This window comes from Candida dubliniensis, chromosome R (genome assembly GCF_000026945.1).
Source record: "Candida dubliniensis CD36 chromosome R, complete sequence".
NCBI classification, from domain to species: domain Eukaryota; kingdom Fungi; phylum Ascomycota; class Pichiomycetes; order Serinales; family Debaryomycetaceae; genus Candida; species Candida dubliniensis.
Genome location: NC_012867.1, coordinates 55,310 through 76,803, shown reverse-complemented (window position 1 = coordinate 76,803; position 21,494 = coordinate 55,310). Strand labels below are relative to the sequence as shown.

The 21,494-nt window shown below is 33.6% G+C and overlaps 9 protein-coding genes across 9 annotated transcripts; 3 read left to right on the top strand and 6 right to left on the bottom strand. All coding sequences in view use genetic code 12, as the record gives it.

Annotated features, from left to right (window-relative positions):
• Positions 1 to 1,062: 1,062 nt before the first annotated feature.
• CD36_25350 (conserved hypothetical protein) lies at positions 1,063 to 1,839 on the top strand (the record flags this gene model as incomplete). The annotated part of the gene is made up of 1 exon (XM_002421592.1): positions 1,063 to 1,839. The coding sequence occupies one exon, from the start codon at positions 1,063 to 1,065 to the stop codon at positions 1,837 to 1,839; it is 777 nt and encodes a 258-aa protein (XP_002421637.1).
• Positions 1,840 to 3,573: 1,734 nt separating this feature from the next.
• CD36_25340 (chitin deacetylase 2 precursor, putative) lies at positions 3,574 to 4,734 on the bottom strand (the record flags this gene model as incomplete). Its single annotated transcript, XM_002421591.1, has 1 exon — positions 3,574 to 4,734. The coding sequence occupies one exon, from the start codon at positions 4,732 to 4,734 to the stop codon at positions 3,574 to 3,576; it is 1,161 nt and encodes a 386-aa protein (XP_002421636.1).
• A 369-nt stretch (positions 4,735 to 5,103) lies between these two features.
• CD36_25330 (conserved hypothetical protein) lies at positions 5,104 to 6,078 on the bottom strand (the record flags this gene model as incomplete). The annotated part of the gene is made up of 1 exon (XM_002421590.1): positions 5,104 to 6,078. One exon carries the CDS (start codon positions 6,076 to 6,078, stop codon positions 5,104 to 5,106), a length of 975 nt encoding a protein of 324 aa, XP_002421635.1.
• A 2,943-nt stretch (positions 6,079 to 9,021) lies between these two features.
• CD36_25320 (conserved hypothetical protein) lies at positions 9,022 to 10,260 on the top strand (the record flags this gene model as incomplete). The annotated part of the gene is made up of 1 exon (XM_002421589.1): positions 9,022 to 10,260. One exon carries the CDS (start codon positions 9,022 to 9,024, stop codon positions 10,258 to 10,260), a length of 1,239 nt encoding a protein of 412 aa, XP_002421634.1.
• Positions 10,261 to 10,326: 66 nt separating this feature from the next.
• On the top strand, positions 10,327 to 10,659 carry CD36_25310 (conserved hypothetical protein; the record flags this gene model as incomplete). The annotated part of the gene is made up of 1 exon (XM_002421588.1): positions 10,327 to 10,659. The coding sequence occupies one exon, from the start codon at positions 10,327 to 10,329 to the stop codon at positions 10,657 to 10,659; it is 333 nt and encodes a 110-aa protein (XP_002421633.1).
• Positions 10,660 to 10,681: 22 nt separating this feature from the next.
• CD36_25300 (protein kinase Kin1 homologue, putative) lies at positions 10,682 to 14,314 on the bottom strand (the record flags this gene model as incomplete). The annotated part of the gene is made up of 1 exon (XM_002421587.1): positions 10,682 to 14,314. The coding sequence occupies one exon, from the start codon at positions 14,312 to 14,314 to the stop codon at positions 10,682 to 10,684; it is 3,633 nt and encodes a 1,210-aa protein (XP_002421632.1).
• Positions 14,315 to 14,886: 572 nt separating this feature from the next.
• CD36_25290 (ATP synthase f chain, mitochondrial precursor, putative) lies at positions 14,887 to 15,252 on the bottom strand (the record flags this gene model as incomplete). The annotated part of the gene is made up of 2 exons (XM_002421586.1): positions 14,887 to 15,132; positions 15,190 to 15,252. The coding sequence occupies 2 exons, from the start codon at positions 15,250 to 15,252 to the stop codon at positions 14,887 to 14,889; spliced, it is 309 nt and encodes a 102-aa protein (XP_002421631.1).
• Positions 15,253 to 15,466: 214 nt separating this feature from the next.
• CD36_25280 (U6 snRNA-associated Sm-like protein Lsm6, putative) lies at positions 15,467 to 15,768 on the bottom strand (the record flags this gene model as incomplete). The annotated part of the gene is made up of 2 exons (XM_002421585.1): positions 15,467 to 15,489; positions 15,549 to 15,768. The coding sequence occupies 2 exons, from the start codon at positions 15,766 to 15,768 to the stop codon at positions 15,467 to 15,469; spliced, it is 243 nt and encodes an 80-aa protein (XP_002421630.1).
• A 97-nt stretch (positions 15,769 to 15,865) lies between these two features.
• CD36_25270 (nuclear pore protein, putative) lies at positions 15,866 to 21,415 on the bottom strand (the record flags this gene model as incomplete). The annotated part of the gene is made up of 1 exon (XM_002421584.1): positions 15,866 to 21,415. One exon carries the CDS (start codon positions 21,413 to 21,415, stop codon positions 15,866 to 15,868), a length of 5,550 nt encoding a protein of 1,849 aa, XP_002421629.1.
• Between the last annotated feature and the right edge of the window lie 79 nt (positions 21,416 to 21,494).

Below are 21,494 nucleotides of genomic sequence, written 5' to 3'. Positions count from 1 at the left end.
CAGATATATGTACACACACAATACACCACACACATACACATACACATACAAACTATACATAACGATTATCGTTTGTTTAGATGGATTTATAAGAAAACTGATGATATTTTTGACTGGGATAAAGAATATCATCGACTAATTTTCTTTCAGAATTAGCTCAGTTTATGTCAAAAAAAAAAAACAGAGTGACCTGCGTTATATAGATCTTTGTTGTAACAATCAATAATGGTAAAATGGAGATATCTTCATTATCCTTTGTGTTATTGTTGTTGTTATTGTTATTGTTGTTGTTGTTTAAAGTTTTTCTTTTTTGTCTTTTTTATTTGGAGATCTTTTGCTGTTTGCCTTTTTGCTTTTTAATTTCTTATTAGTGAAATTTCTTTTTCCACTTTAAATTTAGTGTGCATAGGTTTTTGTGTATGTCACTTAATTTGGGTTTGTGTTATTACATAATATATATATTTTTTTTTTTTCTTTATAATCTCCTTATCCACACTTACACACATTACACACACAACATACACAACATACACCCCCCCCTCTTCCTCTTCCTCCCTCTTCCTCTTACTTCTTACTTCACTTAATAATCTTCTTGCCTTTCTTTTTCTTTGCTAAAAAAAAAAAAAGATAGAAGTATAAATAATTGTAATAATTTCCTTAAATTGAAATTTTCATTATTAGATTTTCTTTTCCTTTCTCCTTTCCTCCTTTCTTCCTTTCCTGGCTTGTGTTCTTTTTTTGTTTTTTGTTTTTTTTTTAAAATTCCCATTATCTAACAAGAAAAAACAGATTTCATAATTATCAACATTTTATTCTTAATTGATTATTTATCCAGTATTGATTTTACATTGATTTTATTTAATATTATTCAATATTATTCAGTGTAATTCATTATCATTATTATTAATAGCATTTTAATACCCTTCATCCTCAAAACCACCACGCTCACCCCAAGCCATCTTATATTATCTACTTTTACTGCATTTTTTTTTGCATATACAATCTTTTTACAAGTTTATTTAACTATCATTATATAACAACTACTTTTAAAATCCAAATATCATGTCTGACGCTGTTGAAAAAGTTAAACAGGCTGTTAAGCCCCAACAACATTTCAAATCTATTACTATTGAACATGTTTATCATTATTCATTTATTGAATATATCACTCAATATTTATTATCAATCCAAATTGTCAATTCAATTTATAAATCATTTATTTTACCTTTGATTGATGTTGTTAATGTCAATATTTTTTCGGTATCACCAATATTTGATGTTTTATCATTTATTGATCAATTGATAAATTCTGGTTTGGTCACTTTTGATAAATATTTTTTGGAAATTCCTATACAAACATTGAATTCATTTGGTAAAACTTATGTTACACCAATTGAAAATAAATTGATTAATCTTAATAATAAATATTTAAATACTGCCATTGAAGTTAAAACTAGAAGTGAAGGTGAATTTTATAAAGTTGTTGAAACTATTCAAGAAGTTTTAATCAATTTAAAGAATTTTACATTTAATAAATCTATTGAAATTCAACAAGATTTAGTTGCTACTTATAATAAAGAATTACAATCAACTGATCCAAAAGGTAATTTGATTGGTAAGAATTTACAAGCTAGTTATAATACTGCTTCTAAAACTATTAATAAATTGAATGATGATTATTTGACTCCATTGAAAAATCAAACTCAAGATTATGTTGATCAATTTGCTAGTCAAACTAAACAACGAGCTGATGAATTTATTAATGATGCTAAACAAAAGGTTTCTCCTAAATTGAATGAATTGAAAGAATCTGCTCCAATTGTTTCTGCATCAGCTTGAAAATCAGAAAAGAAGAATAAAAAGAAAAAATCTACTACTGGTAGTACTAGTAGTAGTACTAGTACTAGTACTGTTACTAAAAGTAAAAATAAAAATAAAAACAGAAAAAAATCTCAAAAAAAATAATCAAGTGTGTGTTTTTCCCATTCCTCCCTCCCTTCCTTACCTTCCTTACCTTCCTCCCTTCTTTTTCTTTCTTTCTTTCTTTCTTGATTGTTGAATAGATTAAAGAGGGAAGGTTTCTTTAAAATTATTTGTTGAAAACAATAAATTGTATGTTGTGTGTTTAGTTTGATATTTTAAATTTTTTTCTTTTTATTCTTATTCTTATTGTTATTGTTATTGTTATCATTTTCAATTCCTTTTTATTTTTTATTTTTTTTTTTTTTTCTTTCCATTATTTATCTATCTATCTCCCCCTTATCTTTCTTTCTTTCTTTATTGATGTTTTTTTTTTTTTTGTTTTGTTTTCAAACTTTTATTGGAAGGTAACAACTTAACTTATTTATTTATTTATCTATCTTATATATATATATATATAATATAATATACTATAATATAATATAATATCATTATTAGTAAACTATTAACAAAGATACCATGATTTGTTGATGTATTGAAATATAAATTCTATTTGTATAAAGTGTGGATGGTAGACGTGGGTTATATATGTGTGTGTGTGTGTGTGTGTGGGCATGGGAATGGTTATTTAGTTTTATTGTTATATTAGTATTGCTGTACTTCGATTGCTCTTTATTATTGTCTAAAATCTGTTATTCTTATTGATACCCAACTAACTATATCAGAAATGAAAGATAACTAAGTTTTTCTTCTTATTTTTCAGCCTCGTTGGAAATGGACTGATGTTTTTTTTTTCCTTTCTTCAAATTTCAAATTTCATTATTTGTTTTCAACTAAGTTTTGGTTTCATTTAGTTGTTAATTATATCAATGGGCGTTGGAAAACAAAGAGTTCACGTGTGTATTTGTGTGTGTGTGTACATAACACACATACATGATTGCAAAAAAAAAAAAAAAATACTCTCACCCCCCACCACCACTACCACCACCCCCCTCCCACCCAAACTAAAAATCAATTTATCACAAAGAGAGAGAAAGAGCAAAATTTTGTAAATTGATGCGGCAGTTACTTTCTCCATGGGGGTGGGTGGATGGAGATGCAGGAAACAATAATACTACTCATACTACTTGTTTAATTTGTTTCTGACTGTAGAATATTATCATCATTGTCTTCCCACAAACAATATATAATTATGTAGATATGTATAGATATGAAGATTCTTACTGAGGGGGAGGGGGAGGGGGGAGCTGATATTGTGTTTTATCTGAAAAATGTAAAAAAAAAAAATGCCGCCATATGGTAGCAGTTGCTGGTTGTCAAAAAAAAAAAACTATTAATCAAACTTCTACTATAAGATTCAAATAGGTAAACAACAACATGAAAAAAAAAAAAAAAAAAAGGTTCACCAATAAGTTGATTATCCAAATATATACAAATGAACATCATCATTTCATTTGCTAATATGGTTTCATATTTTGTGTGTGTACATGTGTGTGTGTGTGTGATGTGGATTTGTTGAGAGCATCCCACCCACAACCAACCCCCCCCATTGCTTATAAATTTATATTTTGTTTTCAACACTAAATTCTTCTTTGTAACCACCTACCTACCTACATACATACATACATACAATACAAGAATTTTTGTATTGATTCATTTTGGGAAAGTTTTAATATAATCAATACCACCAACACATAAAGGTACAGTCAATTGATCATGATTTAATAATTTTTCATGAATCATAATTCCAACATCAACAGTTTTTTGTATAGCATCATGATGTAATATTAAACCTTTATTATTTTTCATCAATTTAAATTTTTCAACTTCAGAGAAAACATCTTCTTCTTTACGACGATTATTATTACTTGAAGTAGTCCCACCACTACTATCACCACCAAGCATTTTCCAATCAAAAGTATCAAAATCCCATAATACAGCTTGCATACCAAATTGTCGTAATATACTTCTTATTCGATTATCAATACCTCCATAAGGTGGACGAAACCATTTTGGTAAATGATTCAGAGTAGCATTCATAGCCCAAATTGACCATTCTATTTGACTAATAATTTCTTGATTAGTTAAACTTGGTAAAAATTTATGCAGCCAAGTATGAGATCCCATTATATGACCTAATAAATGACATTGTTGATAAATTTCTGGGAATCTAACAATATTTACTCCTAAAGTAAATAATGTAGTTTTTAATCCCGTTTGATTAAATGATTGTAATAATTTTAATGTTGCCATTGATGGTCCATCATCAAATGTTTGCAGTAATTTAGGACATGTATAAACATCATCAATTTCAACACAATTGAAACAATCAAAAGAACATGCTTTAGGTGTACGTAAAATTGATAATGGTGATTGATTATTATTATTATTATTATTAGTATTGGTTTTGGTTTTGATGTTAGTATCATGACATTGACCTTGTTTATGTATTGGAATATTGACAATTTTATTAAAATCAATAAAATCTAATGGAATATAAGGTGGATCTAAATCAGGCCATTCATGTAATCCAGTAAAATCACTTAACCATTTGGGAAATGGTAATTTTGGGGGAAATTGCATTGGAGAAGGTGGTAATCCACCACCACGACCACCACTGCCACCACCACTGCCACTTTGATCTTCTTTGTTATTATTTATTGTATTAATAGTTGGATTATTATGAGTATCAAATATATTTCGAGGTGAAAATGATGTAGGCATGAATTTAGATTGAAGTCTTAATGATAAATCCGATCCATTTATTATGGAGGGGATTAATATCATTATATAAAAACCCAACCAAGAAATCATTGGTAATTGAAGAATGATTAGTTTATTTGATAAGAATTTCAAGAGTTTTTATTAAATGACTATTAAACCGATACCTAAAAAAAAAAAAAAATAAAAAAAAACCAACCACTATCTTGACCTTTTGAACATATCATATCATAAACATAATCCACCAAAAAAGAAAAGCATTAACAAAATTGGAATTCTGCAAAAAAAAATATCAAAAAAAAAAAAGTAAACTACATTAAGACTAATTCTTCTAGTGCATAAATATATATATATATATACATATGTATATATGTATATATTGAAAAGGTATATGAAGACTTAACACAAAACTAACCCCAAATACATTTATATAAAACCAGTAAAAAAAAAAAAAAAAGTTATTTATTTTTTCTTCAACAATTCCAATTCTCCTTGTAATTTTTTCAATTGTCTCTTTAAATTTCGATTTTCATCAATAATTTCTTCATATCTACCATTTATACTAGGTTTCCGAGCTATATATATACTAGATGTCATTTCACTTTTTTGTTTTTTCCTAATCTCATCAAAATTACCACCGGAATTTATTGTTGATGTACAATCTCTAAATGGATAATTAAATATAGGAGCTGACATTGCTGTAGTACTACCACCACAATTACCAGTTCTTGAACTTTCATTGATGCCAGCACCAAAAGTTGTGCTATTGATATTATTAGCTGTGATTGAAGATCGACGAGACGATAATGATGAAGATCGACGAATTGGTGGTGTTGAAGGACTACTTATACTATTACTGGGACTGCAAGTATTACTAGTGGCACTATTACCACCAGGGGTTGGAGTCAGTCGTAACATTTTATTTTCTTGCTTTAAAAATTCAATTTCTTTCATCAATTTTAATACAATAGCATCTTGTTCTCTTTCCATCAAATCAATAATTTGTTCATTAGAATATTCACTAAATGAATAACGATTGTTGCTACTAGTAGGAGTCGAAGTTATTGAATAATTGGAATTACTCACTCTTCTTCCATTGACATTACCATTATCATTACTGTTAGCCCGTAGTTGTTTAGTTGGATTACTAAACGATGTGATACTATTTCTAGGAGAAATCACTGTAGATGAAAATGGAAATCCACCAGAACTTCCGGCACTGCTATTGTTATTGTGAGTGTTATTGGCTGAAGGAGGGGAAATAGGCGAATGAGTTGGTATTCTGGGTGAGTTGGTAGTTATAGAAATTGCTGGTGGAGGAGATGTTGGGTGTTGATGTTGATGTTGATGTTGATGTTGATGTTGATGTTGATGTTGTTGATGATGATTATGTTTAAACGATGTGGCTGCAATACCAGAAGTGAGATTATTAACCATTTGTAGCGTTGAAGGTTAAGGATATGAAAGAGGATAAGTTGTTTTAAAAAATGGGGAGTGGTGGGAAAAGAATGTAATTGATAGAAAGATATAATTCTGTTATAAACAAGTAATAAAATTTGTAATAGTAGTAACAAGAAGGATATTACAACCAATTTATATATTAAAGAAAATCAAAAATGTAAAAAAAAAAAAAAAAAGCGGAGTAAGAACAAAGACTGAGAAAAATATTTTTAGTTTGATATTTTTGGGTTGTTGTTGCTGCGTCTTTCTCTTTCTTTTTATCTATTTAGTCGTTTCTCTCTTTTTCTCTCTTGATTGTTTGTTGTATTCTTTTTTTTTTTGTTTTTTTTAGGTTTTGTGTTTTCTTGATTTCTTACAACAGCCAACAGCCAACAAATTCATTCATTAATAATAAATAATATTATGTATTCTATTGGCTTCTATTGGCTTCTATTCTTTCTATACTATTTCCGTTTTTTTCTCTTCTTTTCTTGTTTAAGTTTAGTATATGTCAGATAAAGTGTTAATCCATATCTACAATGTATATAAATATATACTTGGCACTACATTTGAATAAGCTTTGAACGGGCAACTCCAATATTATCAAATAAACAGAACATGGATACCAGAATTGAGAATTGAAAGGGCAAATCGGCAACTACACGACTAACCCCTAATATACGTTTCTACATTCCACATATTCTTATATCATCTGTTGAAGAGAAACATCAAGGCTTTGAAGTTTCTTACTACATAATAATAATAATATTCTTATGAATGTTTTATAACGTCATTTCAATCTCCTCCATGCACAACTAGAATTTGGGATAAGAATTCAATTTTGTAACTTATTTTCAGATTTTGCAGATCAACAACAATCAATCTCATCAAATGTTGGTTCAATATACAGTACCATATCATCTCATCCCTCCCTTTCATGCTTTTTGTGGCGATAACAAACAATCAAATAAGGAAATGATTTAACGATAAAATTGTTGTGGGTTGGGTTTCCCCTATTCTTATATTTGTTTCGGATTGAAAAATGGTGTGATTCTTTCTTATCAACATGGTCGTTGTTAAGCATTTAAACCTTAAACTATTCTTCTACTTAAATATTCAACGTAGTTCCTTGTATAAGTTGTAGTGGAAAACGTGTTGTGAGTCTTTCTAGCAACAACTTGAACTCAACACTTCTTTCTTGGTCTAATATTGTTGTGGTGATATTTGTTGCAATAAATCTACTTCCTCAACAAAAATTTGTTGTTGCTTTTTTTTTTTTTTTTTTGATTTGAGTCAATCACCGTTCTATATGATCTACAAAATCAGAGTTTAAACGATAGACTATGAATGGGTAACCAACAAATTTCTTGTCCCCTTTGTTAAGATTACGATGGATTTTCAGATTTAATTGAACTACAACTTGATTGGGTTTACTCAGTTTCATGTTTCCCTCCTATTTGTTGTTTCAGTATCAAAAGTGGTGTGGTGGATATTCGCTACCCGTTACAATTATTATACTCAATCCATTGGTAAAATAAACCAAAAAAAGAAAAGAAAAGAAAAGAAAAGAAAATGCATGATCAATTGGTATAATTAAGGTTTTGCAGTATATATTATTTACCATTAACAACAAACAAACAAGCAAACAAACATACTTGAGATAACAAACGAGATTATCAAAATTAAACTATAGGAACAATAACAGAGGGATACGACTCGGATGGTCGAGGGAAACTGGATGGACAACTACGGAATAGTTTAAAACTGTAAAAGAAAAGGGTATTGTAATTACTTATCTCTATCTATCTACAATTCTTTCCCGTTATTGATTTCTTTACATATCTTAACAACAAGTCATTCTCAACGTTTGGATCAATTATAATTGGAATTTCACAATAGACCATAAACTAAATTGTATATCAAATTTTGTTGTTGTTCTAGACCCTCCTTTCAATTCTAGTTTTCCATTATTATGATCTCTTATGTCTTCGTCCTGGTCCTACCCCTCTCTCTCTTTTATCATTTAAATAAACTTCAAACTAAAAATTAACAAAAACAAAATAGGTCATTGCTGTTTCAAATAAATTGTTGTTGTTTGGTTTTGGGCTCAACACCACCACAATTAAAACTTCTGATATTATTACGCGTCGACTAAAAAGTTGCTGCGCATTGTTGTTTTTTCTGCCACCGCCCCCCCTTCCCCCGTGCTTGGTCCTCCCCCCTTTTTCTCTCCCACCCATCGTCTAAGTAAACACTATTAACAAATAGTCACGACAATAATAATGACGTAAATGACATATGACTAGTATTTTCTTTTTTTTTGACACTTCAAAGTTGAGTAGAGTAGTATTATTTGACACTTTCCTTCGTCTAATTCTTGATTAGCAGACAGTGAGTGATTACTGCGGTTCATATCTTGATGAAACTAAACAAGGCTTATTTTTTTTTTTGGGATGTTGCTTGATAATGCAACAACAAAAAATGCTAAGAGAATAAATCATGAGAGTATATATCTCTTTTTAATAATCTATTGATTAGGGTGAATCTATTGGAGATGTTAAGGACCATGACTTTTGACAAGAACAATTCTAGAATTGCTGTCTGCAAATTGTGTATGGTTGTTATTTTTGTTCTTCTCTGCAGAGAAAAGACCGGTATCTGAGTTTGACAGTCAACCTAGCAATCATTCTGTTTGATCAACTACAGCAGGTATATTCTACTGCCTTGACTAGCTTTATTTTTGTTCCCATCTCTATTTCAACCAGTTTCCTAGGAACTAGCTTAAGCTTTCAATTGCTATGTCTATTGGCAATGATACCGGTCGTGTACCAGGGCCAATTATCACAATTCGCGTATACTAACAATTTTTTTTTTTTTTTTTTTTCAACATTCTTTGTTTTTAGAACTTTTTCTTCATTTGCATCAATAGTATAAACAACCATGGTATCTCGAAGCCACTCATCAACACCAGTACCAATAGATGATAATCATCCAATACACTCCTTAACTATTGGAAACCATGACCAAATTACTTTATTGTCTAAACAAACACCAATTTTCTTATTAAATCAACAAGAAGAAAACGGATTTCAAACACCAGAATTGGTTGCGTTAAGAAACAGCACTCAATACGTTTATGTTATCAACTGGTTGTACAACTACAGAGGATATTTGAAACTACAATCAGAGTTTTTTGATGTTGATTTATTTGAATTGGAATTGTTGGGATTTTTCAACGCGTTCGATTTGTCAAGTTTATTTATCAATAGATTGAAATTGGCATTAACTACGACTGTTCAGAACTCCAAACTTGTTGAGTTGGAGGATTTTGAATTTGTATTCCGTTCTCATTTTGGCAATGACACCCCTCTTGGAGGTCAAATAGACAATGAACAAGATTTACCAAAATTTGATCTTCTAAACATCACAGATAAGTTTGAAATTTTATACATTTTAATAAATTACATTTCAAAGTATTCCAAGTTTAGGGATTGGTTAGAAAAACAAGGATTAACCATTAGAATCGACCCATTGTTCACACGTCCTCTGGCCCATGAACTGATTGAATATTTTTCCTTATTTGATGATAATCGATTATATAAACGAACAATAACTTATTACCCTTTAACTATTCCCAAGAAAAGAAAATTATCTCCTGAATCACCTCAAGACTTTTTCGAGGCAAAGGTGTTTGATATTAAAGATGTCAAATTTGAATTGGTGTACAAGAACATCTATGAATTTAACGAGTATTTGGGCAAAATCAAAAAGAGTCTGGCCCATAAATTACTCTATAGCAAATTAGCAGGTAAATCAAGTACCATCATTGATTCAATTTTCGACAACGAAGTGAAAAAGAGGAAATATTTGACAAACAAGCGTAAGGAAATTCAAATGGTTAATCTATTGGCAGTCCGTAAAAGAAGTTCTCGTTTAGAAGCTAAAGAAAGACAACGTCAAGAAGAATTAGAAAGACAACGGGAGCAAGAATCGAAATACGCTGCTGAAAGAAGATTTGAACGAAGAATGAAATTGAGAAATACGGAAAACATAGATACCGGGAGATTGTCAAGAGACCAAAGAATGCAGTTAAGACAATTACATTATGAGTCAACACCAGAAACAGAAAGTAACCAAACACCAGAAACTGAACAACCTGAAGTTATCGTTCTTGATTGAGTTTTTTTTTTTTTTTTTCAATTGTCCCGTATTTGTCATCACTTTTTTCTTGCCTCACCACCAACAATGATGAACTCTGCTCCCCCACCATATTATATGGTGTCGTTCACATCCAAATTAAACTTGGACGTTGTCAATGATGAATACGCTCAAATGGCAGACCTCATGGTATCTTTAGCCAAACAACAACCAGGATTTCTTGGACTTGAGTCAACACGCGACCCCGCAAGTAAAATTGGAATTACCATTAGTTACTGGAAAGACAAGACAAGCATTTTACAATGGAAACAACAGCATGATCATCAACTAGCTCAAGAATTAGGAAAATCAAAATTTTACGACTACTTTACTGTAAGAGTGGCCCTTGTAGAGAGAGACTATCGATTCGAAAATGTATAGATTAAATAAATACCCCTATGTACTATAAATTCATTTCATTTAAAATCTGACTAGCTAATGTCTTATAGTTCCATGTATTCCCCATTATTTTCTTAAATTGAACACCATATAATCCCACAAGTGGTACTTTAACAATATGGATTTCAAACTTTAAGGGCGACTTGCTAGCTTTCTGACTCGAACTACTAACAGTTCGTTGATGTTTGGCACGTTGTTCAATACGCGAAGAAATTAACATATCACTACCACCACCATATCCATTGAGCGAATCAGCGGAATCATCATACCCATACTCATCATCTCCAACATCATCGTCTTCATCACCATTTCTCTCCTTGCCGTCGTCATCATACAACCCATGGATCACTTTTGCCGTAGCTGGTGTGTTTGGGGGCATCATCACTTGAGAACCATTCTTTTTACGGTAGGTATTAAACGCATTACCAATGGAAAACTTACGTCTTGGTACATTACCGCTAATGCTTCCAATTGAGTTACTTGACCTATGAGATTTAGGACCTGATGGGGTTGTTGGCGCATGTGACAGCATTTGAAATGAAGGTTGGCGACTTGGTGTCTTTGATCCTTCGGCTTCAACCGCTTCAAATGAATCACTCGATTTCGACTTGAATGCATCGCCATACAATTTATTCTCTTCATCAAGTTCATTACCATGGTTAGGTTGCACAGATGGTGTGTGCATACAAACAAACCCACCTTTCACTTCTTGAAATCTAACCCCCAACTTACTCAACACATTAATTATATTATATCTAATAACAGGTAACGGTTTGGCAGATGTAGTCTGAACACTAAAAAATCCTTTTAAAAACAATGTCTTACAATGCTCAATAGATGGCATGCTATTAGGCTTGGAAAGATTATACTGTTCAATAATTTCTGATTCTGTGAGTTGAGGAACTTGTTGGTACCCCACATCATCCAATTCAACATCATCGAAAAAGCCCTCATTAGTATCTTTCCCAACAACTTCTTGACTATTCTGAGTTGCCATGGAGATTGGAAGCGGCGGTAATGGATTCTGCAGTCCGTGTGGTGCACGTCCATACGAATCCTTACGCATATGACCACCACCAACAGATTTCGCCCTAGCTGTAGGATGCATGTTACGTGACAGCGAGGGCACGGCCAAATTTTCTTGTTTAGCACTTTCTGAAACAATTGTGTTGGTATTGGTATCAATGGTTGGTAATGGCGGCAAATACTCAACAGGAATAAATCCTTGCATTTTGTTTGACGTGGAGGAAGAGCGGCCATGCTGTGGCTTCTTCTTGATTAACTCTGACTTTGTAGGTCTTGTATTCGTTTGTTTTTCTTTGGCAGTCACCTTCATACTAACACCACGGCGGACCATTGGATCGGTCTTAGTTGGTTGTGGCGAAAGACTTTCAACATTTGGCAGTGGAGACGTTGAACGTTTAGGAGAGCTAGCTCCCTTATATTTCTTTGACGACAATCTTCTCAACAAAGAATTAAAGCCGGCACCAGTACCAGCATTAGGTGCAGATATAGCAGATCCAGACGATCCACCAACTGCCTTTGCAGGATCCAAAGTTTGTGGAGTAGAGGTTCTTGGACTTTGCTGCTCAGGAATCGAAAGTTGATCTTCATCAATCGAAGTTTGTGTCTTAACAAATGATGATGGGACAGATGATGTGTGAGCTTGTTCTGGAACAGCAATAGATGGCGCTGGTGCACTTGGTTTTTCGTCCACTGATTGTTTTGACGGGTCCAATGTTCTTTGTGGGGTCTCTGAAAAGGTTTCCACGATTTTTGGTGCATTCGTGTTTGCCTGTGCCTGGGTTGCCACAGCAGAGTTGGTTATCTCCTCATGTGGTGCAGGTTTGCGTTCTGGTAATGGCTGAGAGGTATCAGGCGGTGGTTGTTGTTGTTGTTGTTGTTGTTGTTGTTTTGGTGTAGGAACAGCAATAGTCGGAACCTGTGCACGTCTTTGAGCCTTTAATGCTTCTTCTTTTGCCTTTTTCCTCTTTCTCATTTCATCCACCAAATAATAAATAGATACCAAGGGATGGAACCCGCCAGTTGGATCAGGTAATATTTGTGCATTCTGGGAAGATGCATACTCTCTCCCACTTTCAGTTATTTTGTACCAGTTTTCACAACTCATTTGATATTCAACACTCGTCAAAATACTCGTCAACTCATCGGCTACACCCTGCGCTGTACCTAGCTCAAAATTAGCAATGGTTTTGATAATTTCAGGGTCTAATGGTAAACGCAAAGGTTCCCTTTTGGGAAGATAATTGTTCACCTTATAATCATAACCCTTGTTCATCCATGGATGCAGACAAACTTCGTACAAAGATGCTCTCTTTGTGGGGTCAACAACTAACATTCTTGCAAGCAATGACACACACTCTCTTGAAAGAAAAGCAGGATACTCGACATTTCCTTTCTTGATCTTTTCATGCAAAACCGAAACCGACTGGTCATCAAAAGGTACTTTACCACAAACCAAAACATAAAGAACAACCCCAAATGACCACACATCAACCTCGGGCCCAATATATGGCTTGGCACTTAATAGTTCTGGTGCAGCAAAATACAACGAGCCACAATACGTTTTCAACAAGTTTTTGGGAGCATACAAGTTTGACAACCCAAAATCAATAATCTTGATGTCACCTTTTTCGTTTATCATAATATTCTCAATCTTTAAATCACGGTGAACAACATTGTTTCGGTGACAGTAATCCAAAGCTGACGCAATACCCCTAGCGAATTTCCTGGCGTGCCGTTCCTTCAATGACCCGTGAGCAACAATATAATCTAACATTTGCCCTCCTTCAATATACTCAAATAACATATAATAATGGTTCGTCATGGGTACCATCTCGTATAAACGGCAAATAAAAGGGTGGTATAACAATCTCCCCAATGCCCCTTCACGTATAGTTCTTCTGTCTCTGGCAACTTCTTTCTCAAACTCTTTATGTCTCTGTGCTGCTTCCTGTGTCGTTTGTGGAGGAGGGTCGTTAGCATGAGCTCTTTGATAAAGTTTGGCTGCTCTGGGAATGATTTTAACGGCACAAATTTCGTGTGTGGCATTATGCTGTGCCAATTTAACTTTACCCATAGACCCAGCACCAATGGTCTTTACGAAATTCCAATCACCAATCGATTTTCTATGAAATTGCTGTTGCTGTTGTTGTTGTGGTTGTTGTTGTGGTGGTGGTTGTGGGTGTTTAGGTGCTGGCACCGGTTTTTGTTTTGCCGGTGGTTGGTCCACACCAGTTGGTGTTGGTGCTGGTTTCATGTTGGCTGGATTTGGAATAGATGGAGGTGGCAACAACAGTCCTTTTTGTTGACTCCCATGAACAGCTGTTGGAGCTTGAATATTTGGTCTGAGTGATTCTGGTTCTGGTTGTCTGTTATGTGTATCAACAACATAGTGAGGGGAATTGCTACTTTTGGTTTCATTGTTCAATTCCTGACTCCTGTCAGAATTAGAAAGTTCTGTTCTAGATTTTAGTGTGCCACTTATACTACGTAACATTCTTGGAGTTGCAGGTCTTCCACTCAAAGGTTGTTGTGGCGGAGGCGCAATTGATGATAGATTTGGTGGATACGCCTTTTTATTATGATATTGTAAATCTGGATCTTGATGGTTCATGATTGATGATTAATGGAATGTCCAAGACTGGTTTCTCTTTTTTTTAGTCAGTGCGTTTAGTTCTTTGTTTTAGGTGGATTAGGAAAAAAAAAATAATAAACCCCAATCAAAGCAACTATAACGTGAGTCGTCGATGATTGATGATAATGTTATCAAGTAGCTGTGTTGTTGTCGTCTAATTTCGAAAAAAAAAAATAAAAAAAAAAGATGTTGGATATTTTTTTCTTTCCCGAAATAAGTCTCTTGAGCAAGCCTGCTGGTAATGATTACTCTTTTTTTTTTTTTTTTTGTTTAAGGGGTCTCTCTTTTACTCACCACCAGAAGCCCAAACTTGCTCGCACCTGGCTTATTCTTACACCTAAAATCTACAATTCTTTATAAAAAGCATCTACTTTGCCGCTATTGCTAGAGTAGAGGCAGTGTTGTTTGTGATTGTTTTCTCGTTCTGTCGTATGTGTCTGTATTGTTGGCCACAACTGAACAGAATTATCTTGACCACAACGGTCGTGTACTTATCAATACAAGATTATAACTTCACATCTTTATATATTCTTTTAATCTATCAACATTAACTAATGACCTTCATGTTGAGCGTGTTTCAAGTGTTGGTATTCCAAAGAGTAACCAAAGATAACAATGGCAATAGCCAAGTGGACTAATGGTTTACCAGAAGCATTATCGCCATCAAAGTAAGCAGCTCTGTATCTAGCAAATGGGTTGTTTGATTTCTTAGCAGCTGGAGCTGGTCCTTGTGGTAATTTGTTGTAGAACTTGACAACTTCAGCCATTCTTTTGGCATTTGGATTGGATCCAAGGTTCTATAATCGTTGTTAGTAACTCAATCCAAAGAAACACATATCTAGCAGTTAACATACCTTTGCTGATGCAATCTTGGGAGGAATCAAAGTGGACAATTGTCTTCTAATCACGAATGACATCTTTTGAATAGTTATTGTTGTGGTTGTGGGAAAGCGAAATACTTTTTTGATTGATAGGTTTTTTTTTTTTTTTTCTGGTTGTTGTATAAGTTGAAGAGAAACTTTTTTCGCACGGACTACACGACAAGTTGGTGACCTATGATTCGTCCAATCTGTCCCTCAGTTCTACAACGTCAGCTTTTACATCACTAAAACACATTAATTATACAACTACTCAAGCTTCACTTATATATAATACTAGAAACAAAATGTTAGTAAAAGGCGACTTATTGCACACTATCCCTTATTATACATACCATTATTTCCTCTAATAAACACATCTCCGTATTCTTTAGTTACTTTTCCATTGACAGTTTCTATACCTTCATCTAATACCACATTCATAAACCCATCAATTGTCTGTAAATTTCCTTTATATTCAACTCCATTGTGTAACTTCACACTCACTGAGGATCCTATTATACCACTCAAAAACTTTGATGGATCTGTCTTTTCAAATTCTATAGTGTCAGCCATAGCTGGTTAGTTATGGTATGACTTGGTGTAAAGGCAAAAAAAAAAAAATTTTCTTTCTTACAAAAACAAAGTATATTTGGTCGTGTCACTACCGTAACTACACACTATAATTAGCTAATGAATCAATCAAAATAAACAACTTAACCAACTCCTTTAACGAAGCCAACTCGTGACTCTCTTCCTTGTATAAACCTTTGCCGATTTGTTTGGTCTCTACCAAGAAATCCCTTTTCATAACTCCCACCACCAACCGATTGACACTCTTCATAAGCTCTTTTGTTTGAATGATTGCTGGTTGATAATTTGGCCCCATTGACAATAACACTGTTGTAAGTAGCTGAAATATCGGTACAAGAAACTCAAAATAAGATATATTATTTTCATTTCGCAACTTGTATGGGTCCACCAAGTCAGTTATCGAAAGCGGTGTATCTAGCAAAACGTTGACATTGACAGTCTTGTGATCTTGAACTTCTTCAATCTGTAAACTCAAACCAATATCTGGATCAATCTGTAAAAACTTGGACAGATTCAATATTGAAAATAACTCATTTTGAATTAATTGCAATGCCCCGTTCTTTGATTTAGCCACTCTAGCGAAAAAATACAATGTTGCCTTGAATGCCATTAAATCAAATACAAAATGTTCTAAAGTCACACCTGAATTCTTTTCCTGGCACAATTTGATCATGGCATCAGTTCGTTTAACTGACCTAACTAGTAGCAGCAATGCATTGTTCTTGATCACCGCATTTAAAATAAAATCAACCTTCACCAAAGTCCCTAAATGAACTAATGACTCAAGAAACAAAGTAGACGTGATTCTCGAAGGACCTTCTGAGTAGATAGCATCATTGCAGATCACCTGGAAAAACTTTTTATCTACTGACTTGATAATAAGCATCATTTGTTTCAAAAATGACTCTCTTTCAAAACATTTTAGCAAAAACTTGTTGCCAACCACATACAAGTCTGAACGTAAGCCAGGTGTTGAGTTAGAATTAAGAATGCCTGCAATACAAGTCTGAAATAAGGGAATCAATCTCTCAATTCCAAGTGCAAATTCTTCACCTTTCCTGTTGGTAAGTGTCAGCTGATCATAAAGATCAAACAACAAAACACATAACGAAACCATTTCTTCGGAAAACAGAATATCCACATCAAAATAATCATTGATCTTGGGAATAATAACTTGTAACACTTCCAAGATGAAATTCAGCGAATTAATTCCACTATCAGTAACCAAAATCTCAATCAATTGACACCATGAATGTAAGCATTTCAATTGTACGTCCTTCAAGTCGGTTGATACCAGATACTTTGTTACAAAGTCAGAAATTTTACTTCCTTCCACCATAATTTCTTCAGCAAACAATTGTTTTGACTCGGGAGTTATTAAATTTGATGTTTGACACAAAAGTCGGAAAGCCTTTGTTAAGACAGAAAAATCCAATGTTCCATTCTTCTGGGCATTCACTTCTTCCAATATCAACGACATGTTAAACTTGCGGTCAAGCCATTCGTATTTCTGCACTTCAAAGTTCTTAAATGAATAGTTGAGAATATTCAAGAACGTCAACACCTTAGGTGTACGATTGACAAATTCCTTGTCGTTAGTCAACACTTTTGAATAATATTCTCTTTTCGTTCTTGACTTGACACTATGGAATTCCAATGACAAATATTGCAAAATTAAATTTCTCTGGCTGATAAAGGAAAAGAACGCTTGAGTGCTTGGTTGATTATCAACAAATACATTGCTGGCATCAATTTGTAAATCCCCGTTAAACTGGTTACCACACCAGACAGTATTCAAATCAAGCTTAGGTTGACAGTTGACCAATTTTTCAAATAATTGTTCATATTCACGTAACTGGTTCAATGTGATTGATGAAGAAATTGGATCTTGACACAATTTGATAAGAATCTGTAAAATCATCGATGAAAGCTTGGCTGGACCAACATCAATAATATGATTATTACCATTATTATAATCAATCTCAGAAATCAAATCAAGACTTATACTCAATGTATTCAAAAACGATTTTAGTAAAGTGATTTGGTCATTTGACTGCACCAATTCTAATGTATCACCTTTCACTTTGTAACCCAACAAAAAATGAGCAATAGTAGCTGCTTTACCATCAAACTGATCGAGATTGCCCAAAATAAAGTCCAATATCTCATATTTCATATTCAAAGAGTCCTCAAGCTCTTCAAACTTGTCGATAAAGGCAAACTTGATTTTTATCGATTCATCAATGTTTTCAAATGTGGTGATCAATCTATCGTTGTTAAGTAAAGGATCTGCAGAACTCGAAACTGTGGTGACAAAAAATTTGGATTGGCTTACTCCTTTTAATATAGAAAGTGCTTTGGTGGAAATTGGATTTTCACAACTGACATAAAGGGCAAATTGGACAACTGCTGGTAAGTGGAACAAGATCACTTCGTAAAAATCAGCAACACCATGTGTTCCCAAATTTTTCGGATAGTATATACAATCAAAAATAGTTCTAGGAGTTGCTAATGCAAGACTCATGGAAGTACCTATCCCAATAGTTGTTCCACGATGTAATTGTTGCTGAGTATCTTTATTTCTCAATATAGGCAACAACTTGTTTATAAAAGAATTCTGGACTTTTAACAAAGAATTAATCACACAAAGGGAACGCGACACCAATTCAGCAGACTCGCTTGATTCGTTGATAGAGTCAACACCAATATTGACAAGCCCAAACAATGCAGTAAATGTTTTGCTTTCAAATAGGTAATTCATCACAGCAACCGAATGGTGCAACTTGACAAACACCTCAAAGTCCAATTGCACGCCAGGTATAAGCGAATCAAATACTCCGTTAAAGTTTTTCAAGTCACGAATAATTTTTGGTGCCACATCAATAAGAAACTTCCAGTCAATTTCATCTAATGCGTTGCTAAACAATTCTAACAAATTCACTTGCAAATTGAATCTATCTCGCTTACTAGCAATAGTGCTAGAGTTTGCAAAAACATTCTGCATTAAAAATTCAATGTACGGCCAAATTCCAAGTTGGTTGTTGAATCTATACCCTAATCCCAAGTCACATGGGTATAATAATGAATACTTGGTAAATGCTTCATTGCTATCTTCAAATGGGGTCAACAATTTTTTCACTAACACAGCGAAATTCCCAATCTGGCTAAGATGAGTTAGGTTTGTTGTAAATGCTTGGTTGACAGGAACGTTTTTCTTGCTGATATACTTTCTTTTAATGTGTCTAAATGCATCATCTTTCTTGTCTTCTGCTAAACTGTACAACCCTTGGTACATCCATCGATCGACCAAACGCCAAATCTCATACCTAATATATGGATCGCTATCATTGTCAACAAAATCTCCTAAGAAGGTTAGAATAAGGTTTGTCAATATAATTCTCGAATCATCACTGACATAAACATTTGGCAAATCAATAAATTTGGGGTTGTTTGAGCTTTGAATATTAGCATCAACTTGAAGAAATCTGCTACCATTGATTAAATTATCAAACTTCAAAAAGCCTTTAATGATCGGTGAGAATCTAGCATATATAACGGATTTGATTTCTTTGCTTCGTTCGTTTTTAGTGTTTAAATTCTTCACAATAGCAGAAAGTAATTGAATAAACCCAGAAATAAAAACAAGTGAATCTTCAGCCAACTCGATGACAATTCTATTCTCTCCAGAATCATCGAGGTCCTGTTTGCTTGTTGTGGCGCTAAATAGAAAATCTTGTTTCTTCTGACTCAACATCAATTGATCATTCAAGTCTTGCTCAAAACTTTCATTCAATGAATCAATATAATATTTTAACGAATCATATAGGGAGTCAACGGATATCTTTGAAAAGTCATTCTTCTTCATACCTGTGTTGTTATTATTGTGCACAAGAATCTCCCATATCCTGGAAGATGCATCGCCACCAGCAGAAGCCAATGTTCCTAATAACATACAAAATGTTGCAGTGATCAACGGAGAAGTATTATTAGCAAGCCCCCAGGAAATAAATCCTATAATGTCATTGGTTACTCTCTCGTCTCCCCAAAACAACGCACACAATTCAGATCGATTGTTGTATGTGTATGCAAAAGCTAAATAAAACCTTTCTAATTCAGCACGTTGAGCGATTTTGTCAAGATCTAACCCGGATAATTTTTCTTTGTCCCTTGGGGTAGTAGAATCCTCTTCGTTGTCGCTTTCTTCTTTTTCTTCTTCTTCTTCTTCATCGCTTGCATTCAACGCCGACAAAACAAAATCCTCTTCGGAGTCTCTTAAAGAGGTCATAACAACTGCTGCATTAGATATAAATACACTGAAAAAGCTCTGGAAAAACGGCGAAACCAATGTCTCATTAAGCGATGGATCTAAAGTCAAAAAGGAAATATCCACCAATTTCGAGACATTCTCGTATCCTGGTCTAACCACACTCAGTAATTCTTGACTTCCAGGATAATGGAATTTTGCCGGCGTAAGTCTCGGGAAATTCTTTTGGAGCAACGCTCTGAAATCATACATGTTTGACCAATCATATGCCTGTTGAGTTTTTACATTGCTAGTCTCAGAACAATACGATAACAATCGTTCCATAACCCCATAGCTTATCAATAATTCCATATACTTCAATATGTCATCTTTGAAGTCGTATTTGGCAGTCCTACTTGACAGTTGTTTGCACCATGGAATAAACTCTGTCAAAAATATAAAGCTAGTCACTATTTCAAACCCACTCAATTTTGATTTTGATAAATCAATATCTTCACTTTTGGAGAAATTGTTGGTTTCATAATCCTTCAGTATTGAAGAAGTTATAGTTTTATAAAACTGGTCGACTGAGGTCTCGTCGCCTAGTTGAAGTAATTTTTTGAACAACTGTAATGTGAGTGGTAAAAAATGTATAACAAAAATATCTTCGTCGCTAATGTTTTTCAGAATAAACTCCACTAAGGATTTGTAGTTGCTTAACGTGCCAAAACTCTCATAATAATTATCCACTAATCCAAACACAACTTGTCCCAACAATTCATGGGCATTGAACAACTGGCTTCTGGAATAATTGATACAGTTGATGAATGCAAGACTATTGATGTCGCCAGTAACTTTTTGTTTATCAATCATGTCATTTAATTTACCACTCAATGTGTAAATCCTGCTAAAACTTTTCAAGACATTATCAAACAAAACTTGGTGGTCATTGGTGATGATGTCCAAACGTTTTTGTGAAACCAAAAACCCAACAATGTTAAGTATATAATGAGCTCTTAAATAATAAGCCAATCGAGCACTATCGCCAATGGATGTTCCTTTCTTGTAGCTCAAGTCACTTGCGTTATACAACAATTCTGCCGTATTTAGTTCATCTAAATCCAATTCATTTGATAAGACTCCAGTGATTTCAATAGATGCTTGATTCAATTTCACTTCATCTCCACAGGGCAATGCCACTGGTTTTGATGCATCTCCAAGTTTGCTGCGTGATTGATCCAGAGGGAGTGGTGTAATCAAAACATTTGCAAGATCATTTTTAATATTGGTGAAATCTATTGTATCCAAATCAATATTAGTCTCAAACTTGAGTGTGTTGTATATATCAGCAAACACGTCCAGTGACCAATTAAACTTGCCACTCATTCTTGATTGGGATGGTTGTTTTCAGAAATAACGAATGATGGATGAGTTGAAAGAAAAATGTTTACAATTTTTTTTTTTT